Source organism: Camelus dromedarius, chromosome 19 (assembly GCF_036321535.1).
Source record: "Camelus dromedarius isolate mCamDro1 chromosome 19, mCamDro1.pat, whole genome shotgun sequence".
Taxonomy (NCBI): Eukaryota; Metazoa; Chordata; class Mammalia; order Artiodactyla; family Camelidae; genus Camelus; species Camelus dromedarius.
Genome location: NC_087454.1, coordinates 2,145,729 through 2,164,119, shown reverse-complemented (window position 1 = coordinate 2,164,119; position 18,391 = coordinate 2,145,729). Strand labels below are relative to the sequence as shown.

General features: G+C 59.8%; 1 protein-coding gene across 2 annotated transcripts; it reads left to right on the top strand.

Moving 5' to 3' along the window:
• The first annotated feature begins 1,481 nt into the window (after positions 1–1,481).
• Positions 1,482–18,270, top strand: PXDC1 (PX domain containing 1). 2 transcript variants are annotated; one of them, XM_031435268.2, is made up of 5 exons: positions 1,482–2,394; positions 11,573–11,664; positions 12,003–12,120; positions 15,704–15,815; positions 17,226–18,270. In XM_031435268.2, the coding sequence occupies exons 1-5, from the start codon at positions 2,139–2,141 to the stop codon at positions 17,341–17,343; spliced, it is 696 nt and encodes a 231-aa protein (XP_031291128.1). In that variant the 5' UTR covers positions 1,482–2,138; the 3' UTR covers positions 17,344–18,270. The 2 variants fall into 2 exon arrangements, with proteins under 2 accessions (XP_031291128.1, XP_064332215.1); XM_064476145.1 differs by lacking the exon at positions 1,482–2,394 and adding an exon at positions 4,302–6,090.
• The last annotated feature ends 121 nt before the right edge of the window (positions 18,271–18,391 follow it).

The window sequence follows — 18,391 nt, the reverse complement described above, 5'->3', positions numbered from 1 at the left end:
GTATCAACTCAGTGGACTAAAAGTCAGCAGTCCGTGGTGTCTCGCTGTGCGTTTCTGCAATGATCAGTGACACTGGGCCGCTGCTATTTCTGCTCTCTGGTTCCAGGTCTCTTCAGACAAGCAAACATCGCTGACAGGAAATGCTTCCTCCTCTTTAGTGACCAGAGTGCCCCACACATCTGGAGGGCAGCCTCGCAAAGTCAGGTCTCCAGGCAACAGGAAGCCCTGGTTGTTCCTAGGGAAGATTTTGTAGGACGCATAGAAGCATCTTAATTCTGGCCTTTAAAGTTGCAGGGTTGCCGCTCGGCCCAGAGGCAGTGGGAGAGAGGGGCGCGTGCCCAGGGAGGATGAGGGGAGGCCTGAATGGGGCCTTGTCGGGGGCGGTGGGACTCAGCTCTGCCGGCTGCCCCAGCCTCCGCCCTCATGGCCCTCCTGCACACTAAGTGCTCAGGCCATCAGTCACCAGCACTTACTGTTTGCCACCACTTTGAGGGGTCTCCAGGTTGTGGAAAATACCTTCTCTTCCCGGTGTACTGAACTCGGGTGATGAAGTTTGAAGATGTGACATGGCAAGTCACTGGAGCAGCCTGAGTGAGGCTGGAGGTGGTGAGGGACGTGTGTGTGTGTTGGGGGCTGGGTAGCGGGGGGACACTCCTCTCTGCCTGGCTTCAGTCAAGTGACCGGCTGCCTGCTCTCGGCCCGTTCTGCTTCTGGGCCCTAGCTGGGCTTCAGAGACCTTCTAAAACTGCAAAGCGCCCGTGTCAGGTCACTCCAGACACTGTGGAACCAACTTCCAATTCTTGGACTAACTTTTGATTCTTGAACTATCGTTTGAAATTACCTCCCAATTAGGAACAGCCTAAGGAACAGGCCGCTGTGAATCCCGGTTTCTCCGTGGCTGGCTGGCGCGGGCCTGCCGCGTCGTCTGTGCCGCCGAGTCCCCGTCTGTCTCCAGCCGCGTCCAGGCGGTGGCCCGGCAGTGGCACGAAAGGAATGCGCGGGGGACGCGGGGCGGGGAGGGCGGACTTCGGCCCCCAGCCCGCCCCGGCCCCGGGGGATGGGTGGGCGGCGCGCAGACGGGAACCTGGCACACGGTCCCGGCACCGGGTCCCCGGAGCGGGTGCGCCCCGCCCCCGCCCCCTGCCCCGCAGTAGTGCGGCTGCCACCCCGTCGCGGGCCGCGTGGGGCGCGCAGCCCCAGGCCCGAGAGTCCCTGAGGATGGAGAAACAGAAAGAGAGAAGACTCTCCGGGAACCCGGCGAGCGCAGGCCGGCCCCCCCCCACCCCCCTCCGAGTCCGGTCCCGTCTCGGCCGGCGGCTCGGGGCCGAGAGCGGTGGGAGGCGGCGGGCGGGCGGGGCGGGGCGGGGGCGCGGAGGCGGGGCCGGCGCTCGGGTTTCCGCCCCGCCCCGAGGCCGGGGTCCCCGCGGCCCCAGCAGCGCGGGCTCGGGAGGCGGCGCGGCGCGGGGCGAGGCTGCCAGGCCACCCCTCCGCGCGCGGCGCGTCCTCTCGCCCGGAGGCGGGGAAGGCGGACGCGGCCGCGGCCTCGACGTCGGCGACCGCGCCGCCCGCGATGGGAAGTGCCTTATAAGCCGCCGCTCGGCCGCCCCCGCGGCTCGTCGCCGCGCCATCCCGGGGAGCGCGCGGAGGCCGGGCGGACCGCGACAGACGCTCTCCGCACGGCCCCGGGCCCCGGCACACCCGGACTCTGGCAGGCCCCCGACCATCTCGTCTCCGGACAGATTGCGGAAGGACCTGGGCCTGACCCCGGCTCCTGGCGGATCCCATAGTCTATCCCTGATCCGACCCGGGATAGACTTCAGACGGGTCCCAGCCCCGGACTGACCTCGGGCAGACCCCCGACCGGCTCTGGACAGATCCCGGACCAATCCGACTCTGAAAAGACCTCACTCCGGCCCTAGATAGACTCCAACCCCGGTAGGCTCCCGGAAGACCCCGGCCCCAGGGGGACCCCGGCTCCAGGCAGACCCCGGACAGACCCCGGCTCCAGACAGACTCCGGAGCAGTCCCTGGCGCCGGGCGGACTCGGGGAGAAGCCCTTCCCTGCAGACCCCGACCCCGGGCGGAACCGGCCCGGGCGGGCGCGCCCCCTGCCGGCGGGGGCATGCACGGCCCGCGGCATGGCCTCGGCGGTGTTTGAGGGCACGTCGCTCGTGAACATGTTCGTGCGTGGCTGTTGGGTGAACGGCATCCGCAGGCTCATCGTCAGCCGGCGCGGCGACGAGGAGGAGTTCTTCGAGATCCGCACCGAGTGGTCGGACCGCAGCGTGCTCTACCTGCATCGCAGCCTGGCCGACCTGGGCCGCCTGTGGCAGCGCCTCCGCGACGCCTTCCCAGAGGACCGGCCGGAGCTGGCGCGCGGGCCGCTGCGCCAAGGTGGGCGCGGGCCCGGTCTCGGGGGCCTGGGGGGATCGGGGCCGGGGGCTCAGGGGACTCTGGGACAGGGGCTGGGCGGGCTCCAGGGCTGGGGGCAGGGAGGGGGCGCAGGGGCTGCTATTAAGCGGGGATTGTGGCTCCCCCTCCCGATACTGGACAGGGACACTCAGACCTCTGCCCGCTCCCAGATGCGGGGGCGCCCAGGCGGCAGTGGCGGGAGGACGGAGTTGACGGCGCACGAAGCCCGGAGCCCCAGCGGCGGAGGCCGGCAGGACGGGTGCCTTGACGGTCCCCGTCCCCAAGGCCAGCCACCGGCCAGCTCCTGTGTCGGGCGGCTCAGGCCACCGCAACCCCCGCCCCGGCCGCAGCAGGAGGGGCGCGGGGGAGGGGGCGGCGTTTGGGTAGCGTTGAGGGCATCGTCCAGCCCGGGCCGCGCGTCTGGCAGCCCCCTCGGAGCCCTCCCCGGGCAGGGCCGCGCCTCCCCTCCCCGGTGACCGACAGCCCGAGTGCGAGGTGCCACGCGGCCTCTGTCACTCCTCCGGAGGGGCCGCCCAGGGTGGGTCCGCATTCGGGTTTGATTAACCGTGGCCGCCTCCTCCCTGGCCTTGTGACTTTCCTGGCTCGCGGGGACTGGAGTTTTCAGAGAACTGTGGTGGCTTCCCGTTTCTTACTCGTGTCCGGGGGCTGGCCTTTGGAGGCCTGCGGATGGGAGGCCAGAGGAGAAGGAGGAGAGGCTGAAGTTGAGACCCAGGACTGGGGTCCCCCCTCCTCACCGCTCCACCTGTTTGACCACCTGCAGCTCTGAGAATCTGGTGACACTTCCCAGAGTCTTCCTCCAAGCAGAGACCTGGGGCACCTTTGGGGGCATTTCCTGAAGGCCGTCATCTATTGGGGGTCTCCTCTGCTGCGGTCTGCCTGAGGTCCTGAGATAATTTCCACTTCCCCCTGGTGACAGCCTCCACCCCAGCGTGTGAATTATGTGGATAATTAGCTGTTCTCATGACACATCCTCTGGCAGACACGTCACTTGGAAAGGTTCCTAAAGCCAGCAAGCTTGCAGGCCCTGAGCGAGACGGGCAGCCTTCCAGGCCCTGCGCCCCAGGTCCCCACCGTTTACAGCCCCTCTGGACGTCGCTTAGTATTATTTCAAGCTTGGCAGCCATTTGCCTTGATTTGCTGTTTGGGTGTGTGTGTTATTTACTCACTTTTAAAAATGTATCAGTTGAACACCCAAACCGGGATAGCTTATAGGAAGGAGCTGCAGTTTATTCAACGACTTACGTCTTTTCTGGAACAAGTCGGGCCGTAAACAAACAGGAGCCCCTGAGAGCTGGCGGAGCGCCTGCCCTCCCCGCCCCCCGCCCCCGGTCAGGTGACCCCGCTCAGGTGAGTCCAGGCAGACTCGGGGACTCGGGCTCCCCACGGCCCCTCCCCTGTAACATGGTACCTAAGGCCTACTTTTGCGTGAGGACTGGCGTGTGTGGTACCGGGGTTAGCAGTAGCGTGGTTTCTGACTTCACCCCCAACGGCTTCTGGCGGGGGCTTAAGACAGCAGGGAGGAGGGTGTGGCTTCAGTTGCTGGGGGCCTGGCGAGGACACCGCGTTCCCCGGAGCAGAAGGCAGGTGAGTGTGCGCCACCTGCCCCGCTGTGCACCCCCCGGCTCTGTCCGTCTGCGCGCGTGCTCGCTGTGCTGCGTCTGCTCTGGGCCTGCGAGGTGTCAGCTCTTAGAGCGCCTCCACGGAGGGGGCCACCTGCTCAAGAAAGGTCCCAGAAGAGGGTGATCACCAGGGAGGGAACCAGACTGAAAGGGCTGTGACAGCTGCTTTCAAATCTCCAAAGGCGGAAAAATCAGAAGTGGGCATGAGGTGTGTATGTGGGGGGGCTGTGGCGGGGGGGGGGTGCCTGCTGTGGGAGTGGTTAGAGGCTCCGTGTTGGGTGTAAGGGACTTTCTAACAGCCTGACTTGCTGGCAGTGGGAGCTCTTTTCTCAGCTGGAGTCCTGATCGGGGTGGGGGGGTGCCTCCTGCAAGGCCCTCCCAGCACCCCTGGAGGAGAGGAGATGGAGGCCTGGGGCCAGAGGAGGGGCGACATTCATCTCTGCTCTCGCCCTCGGTTCTCTGCCTGGGGGCGAGCTGGCACCGCCCCCGGCAGTGCCTGAGCTTGTTGTACAGGCAGACTCTGGGAGTCCTTCTCCTTTCTCAGGCCCAGAGAAATTGTTTTCTAAGTAAAATACGTTACAGGAATAGAAAAGAAGATGCCGCCTCGTTTCCAGGCAGGTTTATTATTTTCATGAACGGATGGGACACCCTGACCGCGCACGCGGAGGGCGTCAGGCATGTGTGCTGTCCAGGGCTGCCAGGCTCTGCAGTGACCCCCACCAGAGCCCCTCGGTCTAAGTTTCCTGAACTGTTTCTGGGTTGGGTTACACTGTCCTGCTTGGCTCATCAAAAAGCTCCGTGAGCCCTGAACCCTGAGACGCCCCAGGGCCCTTGGTCAGAATCCCCCCATGGTGGGGGCAGGGAGGAGGCTGGGGTGAGGGGGGCCGGGCACCTTTCATTTCTAGGAGGCTGGCTTGCCCTGAACAGTGCCAGCACAGACGTGGTTCTCTGCTTGGGAGTGTCACGTGGGAGCACAGACCACGTCCTGTGACACGGTCCTCCGGCTCAGTGCTGCCGGTGGACGAGACTGCTCTGCTCTTCCGCTGACTTAACTTGCACGTCGTGCATCACGTTATCTTGAAAACAGACATCTCGTCGTCCTTTGCAACGTAGGCTCACTGGGAACATGGGGCACAGCAACTGGACAGAGGGTGGGGGGCGGACAGGGGGCTACAGCTCTGACTGCAGTGTCTCTTCACCCCATCAGAGCCCCCCAATTCCCACATGAGGAAGTCGAGGTCCTGCAAGATTGGGTGACACCCCTAGGGACACGAGGTCAAGGTCAGGGTGACCCTCCTGGGGGCACAAGGTCACAGTCAGAAGGCGTCAGGCTAAGCAGTTGGAAGTGCTGAGTTTGGAAGCAGGCAGGCGAGGATAGGTTCTGGCATTGTCACCTGCTCCCTCCATGTGACTTCAGGCAGGTCAGTCAGCACAAGTCCCCACTGTGTGACTGATGGTGGGGCAGGGCCATTGTGAGCACTGAACAGTGAGGACCGCGTGACTCTGCCCTTGGCTCTGGAACATGCAGTGTCCCCTCGCCCAGAGTCCTCCCGACAGGGGTGCAGACGCGGCCTGCCTCCTCCCATCTTGGCCCCCAGCGCCCAGAGGTGGGGTCACCCTGAAACCTCTGTAGGACCCCTACCCACCAGGCCTGTGGCTTTGCTGGTCCTGAAGTTAGGATGTGGTGCTTGTGCAGGTTGGGCTGGGAGGTGGTGTCACCGGGAGCAGCCACCATGGACTCCCTGGGTCGTGTGTGTGTGTGCCCGCGCGCGCGCCTGCCCATGAGGAAGAGAACCGCCATGGGGGCACAGCCTGTGGGGAGCCCTGGCTCCCATTGCCCCCAGGTGTTTGTAAGTCCTGCTCCGCCCCCGTCCCCTGATGGGCACCTGGTACAGCCGAAGGCAGGCAGTGCTTCAGGATCAAGTGCTTCCTGTTTTGAGAGCCTGGAGCGGCTGGTGTGCTCATTCCCTGAATTCCTTCCACGTTTTAAGGCAGAGGAGGCTGAGTGGCTCCTCAGACACGTCAAGGCTGGAGTTCGGTAAGGGGACTCTGCTGGCGGTGGGAGAGTGAGGAAGCCGTCCAGGGAAGGGGGGATCAGGGAGGGGCGTCTCACAGGTGTGGGAAGAGGACGGGGAGGGAAGTCCCCTCTCTGCCCCTTCCTGGGTCCTCGGTGGAGGGAGGGGCTGCGAGCCTTGGGCGGGAGCGGGGTCAAGGAGTGGGCCACCCACAGGGGAGCCTGTGGTCTCACAGGGCCTCCCGGGCTCCCAGGGAGGTGGGCCTGCCGCAGGGATGCTTAAGTGAATGACCACCTCGCTGAGGCTCTCCGGCTGATCAGTGAGGCCCCACTTCCCAAGTGGCGACCACCTATTAGAAGACAGGCACTTAGGAAGTAATCATTGAAAGTTTTTCCTGGAAAACTGGAAGTATTTCGTTTCCAAACTTTGTCTGCTGCTCAGCCTTGAAGGAATGTAGATGTCTCTTGTGCAGGCAAGGTGACCCTGTGACCCTGACCTCACCCCAGCCATCTGCTCCCCTGGACAGTGTGTGCACAGGCTTCTGAGATGTGATTTCTTATCTGCTCAGTTTGAAAGTTCACGTTACAGAAAAGATCCCTGGGGCTCTGCTGTGGGAGTCTCCGCTTAAGAGACCGATGTTCTTTGGGTAACGGACGCTCCTTCCCGGTTGACCTGAGAAGCATCTGTCTTCACTTCCAGAATTTTAGCAGCAGAAGGTGCTGAGTTATATTCAGACCTGAGTCCATGTGGGAGGAAGCGGGGACAGTTAGCAGAGGTGCTCAGCCCGGAGCCTCCACTCCCGGAAGAGGGACGAGGGACACAGGCGTCTGGGGTGAGGACACTGGTCTGTGTTTGCTCTCGTGGATGGACCTTTGTGCTGATAGCAGCGTGTTCAGTCTGGGTCCCGAGAATGAGTCAGGCGTCTGTGTTGCCAGAAAGATGTTAACCCTGGAACCGACAGAAGCCAATTTTCAAGGCTACACTTGTTTGGACAGAAAGGACGCCCTGACTGCTCGAGGCTGAATTTTAACCCCAAAGGTGTGTAAAATTGACACACTGCAATTTCTGTACAGCCGTGTTATCAATCATTTGGTTTCAAATATTTGACTCTTTTGGGCTGTACCTGCATAAATTTGTGACATCATAAGTTGTGTCGAGTGAAATCTTAAAAACAGATTAGTGATTATGCTTTATCAGAAATTAGAAAGTTCCCGGGGCTGTGAGGTCTTCTGAGTCAGCCGCCTGAGAGGAGAACCTGGACGCGCGGCAGGTAGTCGATGTCCCCTCCTGTGGTCCTCACTGGGCTGAGCCCGCGGCTTCCACGGGCTGCCGGCGCCCCCTGCTGGCCGGCTCTGGAACGACAGCCTCATAACCCAGAAGGGTGTGAGGTTTCCTGTCCCACTATGCGAATTCACAATGGTTGTACCCGCCTGCAGTTTTTAAATGACAGTCTCAGACAAGATCCCCGCGGAGTTTCCGTTCCATCAGCAGTATCTGGAATACAAAAGCTTTTGATAATCCTAAATTATTGTCCTTAAGCACATTTTTAAAAATAAAGTTTAAGATAGATACTGTACACAGGTGACATTTGGAAAAGCTCTAGCAGTAAGTTACAGCCAAAGCCCTTGGGTCACAAAGTTAAACCCGGCAGCGAGAACAGGAGCATCCCGACTTCACGTCCTGAGGGGGGGCAGCAGCACGCCGTCTGTCCCGGGCCCCGGGTTCTGCACCCACCTCACGTGGTGCTGCGTCACTGTCACTGTGGGGATCGACCCTCATTCCGGGTGTGCCAGCAGGTGCTCAGCTCCTGTCAGTTTGAACTCGAGAAACGTGGTGGGAAGGGCCCCAGTGAGTTCTGAGACAGTGAGAAATTTTAAAAGGAAGATTTACTTCATTTCTGCACTATGGCCCCAGAGGCCAGTTCTGGGTTTGTTTGTTTTAATGTTTTCCATCCACATTTAATACACCTGCTGTGTGATGGGAAGCACTTGTAAAACAATGGTGGGGGCGGAGGTGATTTCCAGGCCCAGGAGAGGAGGAAATGCAGACTTTGAAGAAGGCCAGGCTGTTGGGAGCAACGTGGCCAGTGGTGTCCCCTTCCTGCACTGATTTGGGGTGTGAGAGGGGCCCTCCTGGGGCGCGGCTGCCTCCGCCCTGTGGTACGTGCCAACCTCACCCCTGTGCTCGTGCTGGGGTCAGCGCCGCCCGCCGCCCGGAGGCAGGTGTCAGTCATCCCAGCTGAAGCTCCATGAGTCTCCACCTTTAATTGGCCGCAGCCCCTGGGGAAGACCTTGTCATTGTTCCTGGAGACGGGTTTCCTCGGAGAAAGGAGGACCTGCTTCAGGAAGGCTGATCCCTGTCGCCCCTTGGTTGTCACCCAGCAGCTGCGATGGGGACATAAATGATGGAAATGTACCCCATGCAAAGCCAGACCTTAAAAAACGGCCACCTGTCACCTCCGTTCAGGCTGGAGGGATTCCAGCATCCTCCTTTCCCCCACTGGTGTGTCTTCAGTCCCTTTTGTTCTGAAGTCTGTTTCCATTTCCAAGGACCACTCAGAAACAGAAAGACAGGTAAAGGGCAGCAGAAAGGTGTGCTGCGTCCACAGATGGAGCCAAACTAGGATGGCCGGTGTCTCAGTGGATTTGATGCCACCGCGGTCTCGGGCAGCTCGCCTGTGAGGCCTGGGACCTTGAGCCCGCTGGCTGGGGTCTGGCTGGGGTGATGCCCAGAAGCATGAGATGCGGGCTGATGACACAGGAAGGTAACTCGTACCTGACCTTGCTCTCTTGTGCAGCTTGACTCTGTCAACGCACAGCTGGCGACCACTGGCTCCCTGGCGTGTGTCAGTGTCGGGCCTGTGTTGGTGGCTGGGACCATGGGCACCTCCTGCCCTCAGGTTCGCAGGTAGACTTGGGGACACAGGTGAGGGAGCAGTTCCAGTGTGGAGTAGGAGGGGTAGATGGAGGTCTCGGGGAACCAAGAGCAGACCAAGCCCAGGGTCTGGTGGGGGCGGTGGGGGCGGGGAGCTTCACAGACTGGAAGGTGTGTCCTGCACCAGCCCTTGAAGCGATGGGTGATTTTCACACACGAGCTGGAGGTGGAGGAGGCCAGTGGGACTGGATCCCATGTTTGGACCCTTCCCCCGGGGTTGGGGTCAGAGTGTGGGGAGTCGCAGGGCGCAGAGCTGGCGAAGCAGGCTGGCCCCCGAGGGTCTGTACACGGAGCCTAAACACTGATGTGCTTCCGGAGGCCTGGCCACACACTTCTTTCCTTTCTCTGCCTCCTTCTGGAAAGCAGGTCACCAAGAAGACAGATGAAGTACAGGACACCAAGTAGGTTTGAATTTCAGATAAACACTGAAAAAGCTTTCAGTTTGTCTCTCCGTACCAGTGCATTGTTCATTGTTTATCTGAAATTCACATTCACTTAAGTGTCCTGTGTTTACTTGCTAATTCTGGCCGCCCTGAAAGAAAAGCAACGTACAGCAGGGTGCGTGTACCTGACCAAATGGTGCCCTTGGCGGCTGTCAACCCAACCACGGGCCAGACCTGCTTTACGCCCTATAAAACGCGTGCGAACGTGTCGTATGCACTGACTGGACGGAAGGCCAACCTTCCTGTTTATCGCACCTGCAAGATGCAAAAGCACAACTGCTGTGTCATAAACTCGGTCCATTTAGTGTAATAAATGCTGAATCACAGCAGTAGTTCTGATTTAGAATGAGGAAGCACTGTGTGGGGATGATTCACATGATTGTCTTCTCTCTAAAAACAGCTTTTCAGAGGATTTTTGCACTGTCTCTCTTTCCGTCTGTAGACTTGTCCGTAGCAAACAGGAGATCTCGGAGCTGTGTGTGTGTGTGTGTGTGTGTGTGTGTGTGTGTGTGTGTGTGCGCGCGCGCGCGCGCGTCTGGAATTCTAAGCAGGGAGCTCAGGGCTGGGCAGGTGGCGTCCCGAGACTGACCCTGGCTGTCCCTTCTTCCTTCTCCTGGCTGCCCCCAGCCTGTGGGGTGGGTGAGAAGGGGACAAGGTGGTCCGGCCCCTTTCTCTGGGTGACACTGGGGTGTCCTGGTGGGGCAGGAGCAGGGCTGTGTGGACGAGGCCCGTGGTCTTCAGGATGACTGCCTGGGCCCGTGTGGCTGGGGAAGCTGGGCAGGCAGACAGTGGGGACGCCGGGTGGGCAGGTGAAGGGGTGCCCGGCCTGCACTCCAGGAAGCGAGGGAATGATTCTGGGCTTTGACTCAACGTGCCCCACTTTGTGAGGGGACCCCCAGCTGCAGCCCAGGATTCCAGAAACACCCCCCGCCCCGGGTCTGGGGCACGCTGGTTTCCACGGACCCAGCGTTCTGTTCTGGGGCCTCTTAATTTCAACCGCATAGTCCAGGAAGTCAATTTTTACCACTAGATAGAGTTAGTGAGTTGCCTGCAAAATGAAAAAAGCCTCTTTCGTATGAAACCAAACCAAACCAGAACTTCTGAAAACTGAGCATTAGTGACTGAAAATAGTTCCGGCTCTCAGCCTCCGTGGTCTGGTCGGAGCTCACAGAGACCTCATCTTGGGCCACGTGAAATGCGCTTGGCGGCTGAGGTGCTCCATCCGGGGGAGGCTGATGTATCCGTGCCACACCGCTCGTGCGGAGACAGGAATGCACCCCAGTCTCCGTGCCGCCAGCTCTCGTGATTTAAAGACAAAACACTGCCATTTCTAGCAGCCAGTCAGGACTTCCAGAAGCTGTGAGGAGGGTGATGTTTGGGCTTCTGGAAGGTGCTGTGAGTCATGCCACGTTGGTTTTCTCTGGGAAAAGAGCTGGGGGTTTTTTCATCCCAAACCCAGCGTGTAAACAGCTTGTCTAAATATGGACTTCGGGCCGCTCTCCCTTCTGAGTGAGACGCCTGCACGCCGTGCAGTGTGTAACTACTTTTACTTCAAACTGAGCACCCAGTTCCCACACCTTGTGGCCTTTCTCTTGCTTCTGAAACAGCCTGCACTCTGGAGCATGTGTCTCTCTGAATAAATCTACCTTCACTCAAAAAAAAGTTTAAAAAAACATGGGCTTTGTTTGCACTGACCGCGTGGCCATTGCTGCCGTGGTCAGCAGAGCGACCTTCCACTGTGTCCTGGGGGGCAGCTGGGTCCCAGGCCTGCAGCCACCACGCTGCTGGGGGCCAAGCGGCAGCCCTGTCCAGGGTGATGACGGAGCTGGCCAGACTGCTCCGCCCCGGGGGGGAGCTTTCGATGGTCCATCTGTGGCTTTCTGTGGTCGGCGGCCGCTCCAGTACACACGCTAATCACTTGTCGAGTCATTGAAACTTAGATCAAGGGTTGGAGCGGGGCTTTCAGGGCAGGGCTGCCCCTCACGAGGCGGGTAAATCTTCCCAGACATCTACGGAGCAGGACCCCGGGGTGGCAGCCCTGCCGAGGTTGCCGGTGGTTCTGTGTTTCATTTGGGAGCACACCTCCTGGTCTGTATTCCTGCCTGAGCCGCTTGCATCTCCATCCTAGGACTGGTCGCCATAAAGGAAGCCCACGACATAGAGACCAGGCTCAACGAGGTGGAGAAGCTGCTCAAGGCCGTCATCAGTATGCCGCGGAAGGTGGGTGCCCGGCCGCCTGCGGGTGGGCTGCGATGCGGGGAGGAAGGGCTCCCGGGCCCTAGTGCCCCGCGTTTTCTCCGGGGAAGAAGCGGAGGTGGGGCTCCCAGCTCATTGTGAGGTGGAGGGAGACGCGTGCGAAAGCCCCGCACAGACCCGGCCCTCGGAAGAGGTAGCCGTTGTCCGCACCGGCCCCGGCCTGCCTGTGCCTGGGCCCTGCCTCCGAGCCACGTGCGCGCCTGGCGCGGGTGGGGGACGCAGGCCCGACGGTGGGGTCAGTCAGGCCGTCGGAGCCACCTGGCGGGAGGAGAGTTTTTAGGAACGAACGTGTCTCTTCTCAGTATTCCAGGTCCGAAGTCGTGCTCACCTTCTTCGAAAGGTCTCCCCTGGATCAGGTGTTAAAGAACGACAACGTCCATAAAATTCAGCCCAGCTTCCAGAGCCCGGTGAAGATTTCGGGTAAGCGGCTGCGGGAGGCGGGCGGTGCCCCGCGGACGGCTGCTCTTCCGGGCGCCGGGCTGCCCTCTGTCCCCGCGCGGGCCCACCTCGCCCCCTGGGGACCCAGAGAGACGAGCCAGCAGGGGTGGCAGTAGCCGGGGAGGGGCCGTGTCCGGATTTTCACCAGCCGGCGTTCCTACCCACTGACCTGCGCTTTCTGCTCTGCCTGCTTCCAAAGCGAGTTGTTTGGCGTGTAAATTGGGCCACCCTCAAACAGCCGCGACGGAAGCATCGATGGGGCGCGAGGCGGTGAGCCGCGGGCCGCGCCGTCCGGCCGGAGCCCTGGGGTGCGGGGGCCTCGTCCGCGCTGTCGGGTCTCCCCTTCTGGCCGCTGCCTGCGGGTCCGGGCGCGGAGGAGAGGCCTGGCTCCCCAGGACCTGGGCCGCACGCGTCGTCAGGACGCTGGGCTTCGTCTTCGCGCTGCTCGAGGCGGAGGCGGCTGAGGGGCACTTCGCAGGGAGCCCCCGCGGGAGAGCTGGGGGCCCGTCCGCGAGTGCAGAACCTTCTCTAAGGAGCCTGCAAACGGCCGCCGTCCATCCGGGGTGGGCGTCTGCGGCCCGGAGCCCGGGCAGCCCGTCGGTCCTGAGTGGGCGGTCCCAACACCGCGCCTCTTTTGCTTTATTTCTTCCTGTTTTGAGCAAATGGGAGAGTGGAAGAATCCTCCCAGTGCCTGGTGCTGGCGGCAGGCACTGGCCCACTGCTTCGGGTGACCCCGAAAGCCCCGGGGTGTGTGGGGAACAGGCTGATGCTGTCTGGGTAACTCGGGAGGGAGATCCCAGCCCTCTGTCTTGGTGCCGTTTTTATCGGTGATTTGGGTAAATGCACGACCCAGGTTTATCCTAAAGTGCTGAAAGGATGGAGATGGAATTTTACGGGGAGAACGTTAGGGTCCCACGTCGAGATTTTAAGTACATACTTGGGTCATGGCGAGGACTGAGGACAGAGGGTTTGGTTCCCTACTGTCCATGAGCTCAGGAGGCCTGGGGTGCAGGGCTAGGAAGGCGGGGGCTTGGCCTCCCTGGGCAAGCCAGGAGCCTCGGTTCTGGGGGCATCGTGCTCCCCTACCCAGGGACACTGCAGAGGGGGAGTCACAGTGTCTAGGGGCGGGGCTCCACTAGATGGCGCCAGACGCTCGCGGTGTGAGAACCAGCCACCTCCCGGGGCCGGGGTTCTGGGAGGCGCGTGGCCTCTGTGCTGATGCCTTGAACATCCTTCACTGCATGTTCATCTGAAAGCTCATCATGGAGGCTAAGAAGACTTACATCTTCTGCACCATGGCTGTGTCTGTGTCCCTTAAAAGGCAGCATCCACCTCAGCCTTGGCCTGGCTGCTTGGATGAATTGATATTGGCCACAAAAATCAGATTATTCAGGTCTGGGAAGCCTGGAAATGAGTTATAAATTCATTTTTCACTAACCAGGCATCTGTACAGTCTCAACCTTAATTTTCACCACATGGGGAGAGTCTTGTCCGCCGGTTAATGAAAAGGCATGGCTCCGGGCTCTGTTCTGTTGCTGGAGGACGCTGGGAGTCGGACAGGAGAGGGACTTGGAGAGGGAGGCAGCTGCACTGTCTGCGGGAAAGGGAAGAGACGGATCCATGAACTCAGGAGCGGTAGCATGTGGGGCAGGTGGAAACAAAGCTTTAGGTTAAAAAAAGAAAAGAAAAGAAAATCACCACCAGGTGGACAGTGGGCATCGTTGCAGAAAAGATCACTGGTGGTCACCGAGATCAGTGGGCCGAAGTTTAAGGAGAAACAGGATTTGCACAGTCTCAACACATCCCCACCAAGATATTGCTTAAGTGCCAAGAGGAAGATAGTAACCTGACTTGGGAGAAATGTCCTTACCCGAGAGAGCAGAGGACACCCCAGGAATAAGGCTGATGATGCCACACCCCGATCTGGGGCTCCATGGGGAAGGCGCGTCACTGCAGATTCCCGAGCACAAGGACACCGGGCAGACGGAGGCCCCGTCCATGAAAGACTCACCAGACTTTTCATGGTCTCCTTGCGACTTACAGGTCCCCCAAGGCCACTGGGCTTTAGGGGTGCTCAGCCAGGGATGGGAGGGTGGGGAAGAGACAGGTGCTGGTGTCTCGCCGAGACTGGCTGACCACAAAAGGCCAGCCAACCTGAGTTGTCGCCTCTCCAGAAAGTAAAGTGGAGATCTGAGCATGTACTTGGCAAATCTGATGAATGGTCATTTCATCCTGGGTTGGGGGAAGGGGAAGAAATCCACTCTTCTTTCTTTTTTTGTGTGTAGTTTCCCTAATTCTTTTCACATGGAGGGAAACTCAACTGAGACCCAAATACCTAGAAAGATGAAAAATAAACATCTTAGTCTGGTGCAGCCATTATGGAAAACAGTATGGAGATTCCTCAAAAGACTAAAAATAGACTTACCATATGACCCAGCAGTCCCACCCTTGGGCATATATCCAGAGGGAACCTTAATTCAAAAAGATACATGCACCCCAAAGTTCATAGCAGCACTATTTACAGTAGCCAAGACATGGAAACAACCTAAATGTCCATCAACAGATGACTGGATAAAGAAGCTGTGGTATATTTATACAATGGAATACTACTCAGCCATAAAAAGGATAAAATAATGCCATTTGCAGCAACATGGATGGACCTGGAGAATGTCATTCTAAGCGAAGTAAGCCAGAAAGAGAAAGAAGAATACCATATGATATCACTCATGTGTGGAATCTAAAAAAAAAAAGACAAACAAACTTATTTACAAAACAGAAACAGACTCGCAGACATGGCAAACAAACTTATGGTTACCACTGGGGGAAGGGGGTGGGAAGGAATAAATTGGGAGTTGGATGTTTGCAGATGCTAACTACTACACATAAAATAGATGAACAAGTTCATACTGTACAGCACAGGGAACCATATCAATATCTCTTAGTAACTTATGGTGAAAAAGAGAATGAAAATGAATATATGTGTGTATACGTATGACTGGAGTATTATGCTGTACACCAGAAATTGATGCAACATTGTAAACTGACTGTGCTTCAATAAAAAAGTTATATATATAAAAACAACAAAAATTACCTCAACTTGTTCATAAAAAGGCAGCTTTAATACAAAATTGTATAAAGTAAAAGGTGAAGTTGCCCATTTGGTTGCAAAGGCACACTGATCTCCTTGACCCTGGTGGCAGCCCCAGGCGGTAGATAGTGGTCCCCTCGTCTCAGACACGGGGGGAGGGAGCTTTGAGAGGTCAGGTTACCTGGGCAGAGCCTGGCCTCAAACCCAGAGTCTTTTTCCTCCAGCTTTAAAGCCACGGGGAGGGTGAACGGGGAGGGGGCTCGGAAAACCCGAGCGTCTTTCTCGGGGGGAGGTGCACCTCTTGGCTGGCACAGGCTCAGCCCTGACTCCGTGCGGCCAAGCGTCCTCTCGGTGTGGGGGAGAAGGGGGCACAGTAGGTGGGGGGGGGGGAGTAAGGAGGTCTGTATGAGCGCCAGACTTCAAAACTTCAAGACCTGACCCCCTTCCAAATACCTCCCTTCTTGCTTTCATTTTCAGAAATCATGAGGTCCAATGGATTCTGTTTAGCGAACACGGAGACGATCGTTATTGACCACAGTATCCCGAACGGAAAGGACCAGCACCTGGCCGTGGACCCGGCGGAGCACCTGTGAGTACGCTGCTTTGACTCGCGTCTTGTTCGCGGATCCCCAGCCGGTCGGCCGGTGCCGGGGCTGGGGCTCTCGCCCACACGGAGCTCCGCAGGAGGGCAATGGATGAGGCCAATACTGGGGACTTATCGAGGTGCCCACTCCTCCCACAGGACAGGGAGACTTGATTCATAAACCCGTGGGGACAGAGCTCCTTGGACTGAGCATGGGGGACACTGAGTTGCCGCCCAGCTTCAGGCCTGTGCTGTGCTGGGCCCTGAGGGGTCTGGGGACCACCCGCCTCCTCTCTGGGGCCTGGTCTCCTGGAGGGGGCATCCCCTGCAGGTTGGCCTTGCGTTGCCTCCCGGGTGGCCTCTGTGTGGCTCACAGGCCTGCCCTGGTCGTGGGATGCATGGATTAGAGAAGACACCCACCATCCTTTCTCAGATGACAGACCTCGGGACCCCGATGAGGGCTGTAGGAGAGCCCGACCCCTGGGTATGCTTCCGGGCGGCAGCCTGAGGGGCGCCACGACTTGGCTTTGGTGACCGTCGGGGCCGTGCCTGCGGCTCTCCCAGCTGTGTGAGCTTGGGACGTTACTCCCCTCCCCCGGCTTCCCCACGTGGGCGCGCTCGCAGGGTCTGTGAAGAAAGCTCACGACCCGCGGGTCCCCTGAGCTAGCGCGGGGCCGGCTCCGTGGGTGGGAGGTTGACGGGGCAGCCCCCGCCCCTTGTTTGGCCTGGTCCTTAGCTGAGGGGGATGGGAGAAGCACCGGCAGCGTGCGTTCCCCGCCTGGGGGAGGCCCTCGTGCGCGTCTGCTCTGTTCGCCGTCTTTGACAATTTGGAATCTTTTTCCAGCTCAGGAGGCTGAGTCCGGGTCAGGAGGCGGGAACGTCTCCGTTCAGGGGGAATCGAGGTTGGGAAGGTGTTTAGGGGACCTCTCCCGGGGGTGCAGGTCCCTCCCTGAGCTCTTCCCACCCCTCCGCCATGTCGCCCCCACACTGAGCACACGCTCCCTCTAGAAGGGGCCCCTCCGCCAGCCTCCTCCACTCCCACCCAGCGCCTGCCCGGCCCCACCTGCCTCCCGGGTCCAGGGGGCGTGCGCAGGTGGCCCGGGCCACAGTTGGATGAGGAGCCGTGACCACACGGCCCTCCTCCCATCGCTGCCGATGTCCGTGCCCAGCACGTGGCAGGTTCCCGGGCCCGGTCCACTGCTGCGTCCCAGACCCTGACACAGAGCAGCTGTGTCGGAGAGAGAGGTGACCGCCCCATGAGGGAGTGGCCAGGTGGACGAAGGCCTGGGCAAACACTGCTCAGCGAGGGGCAGTAACAGTCTCTGAGGGGGTGAAGCCGGAGCAGGACGTCTTTGGAGTCGGGGCGAGTCACTGAGCCAGCCCGGCCTCACCTCTGTGCTGTCGCCTCTGTTTCAGGTTTGACAGCGGTGCGGAGTTTGCCCCAGAGCTGGAGGACGGCGACGACCCGGCGGCTTATGTCACCAACCTGTCCTATTACCACCTGGTGCCCTTTGAGACGGACATTCTGGACTGAGTCTCCTTGGGTCTCTCCACCCCCCTGCCCCACCGTGGCCACGGCCCTGCTGCCATCGCTGTGCCGGGGACGGCCACCCCACTGCCCGCACCCTTGGAGCCAGGTGTCCTGTGAGTGGGGACCCCATATCTCCAACAACCGGGAGTCAGGTCACGGGGGCCTGGCGCCCCTGCTGCTTCTAGAGGTCTCCCCGTCTGCACGGCATCCCTGGGACCTGCTGCTTCCCCATGTGGAGGAGCCCCAGGTCCCCACGGGACGTCCCGGGGCCGGGGCTGGACACCCACGCCTCCTCCTGGTGGGTAACCCAGGTCCCTCACTTGATAAGCGCACAAAGCATTTCGTGTGAGATTCTGAATTGTCACCAAGTTGGGGACGGCACAATGGTGTGTGTACTGTCTCCCCAGCTTCCCCGGGAACTAGAATGTGCGGCTGTCATTTCTGCTTTTCACCTGCTCCCCGGACACTGGGCTGTGTCAGCCAAGGGGTTGCTGGTGGAAGGCTGGTCCTGAGCCGGGGAGTTGGCCATGGGCCCGGGGAGCCACTGGCCGGGGCCCGGGTGACGGGCACCGAGTGTGGACGGTTCTCCCAGGATGAGGGAGCTCCCGCCGGCGTCTCCTCGGCCCTCCTGTGCGGGGTCACAGCGCTGCGGCACGGCGGCCGAGGTGCCCCCTCCTGCCGATTACCAGGCTCTCAGGGACATGAGTGACGCGTTAACCTGAGAGCAGGGGGGTCCGGTCGCTGAGTGTCCCCAGCGGGTCTCCCTTCACCCTTGGGGAGGCCTGCTTTCTGTGTGTGTGTCTCCTCACAGAGTCTATTAATGACCAGAACTGGCTCATGTAAATAATAGTAAATTATTGAGTCCTAATTCTTCTACACAGTCTGTTTTTAATCTATTTTAATTAAATAAAACACATGCTTCTACTTTTACTGACGTGGGAGTTCCTGTCTAAAGGCGTGGCTGTTTGTCTTCTCTGCCAGGCGGGGTGGATGCCCCACCCTGCCCCTCGGGGCGGCCTGAGCACTCTGTGTTATGTAGGAAATGCGTCGT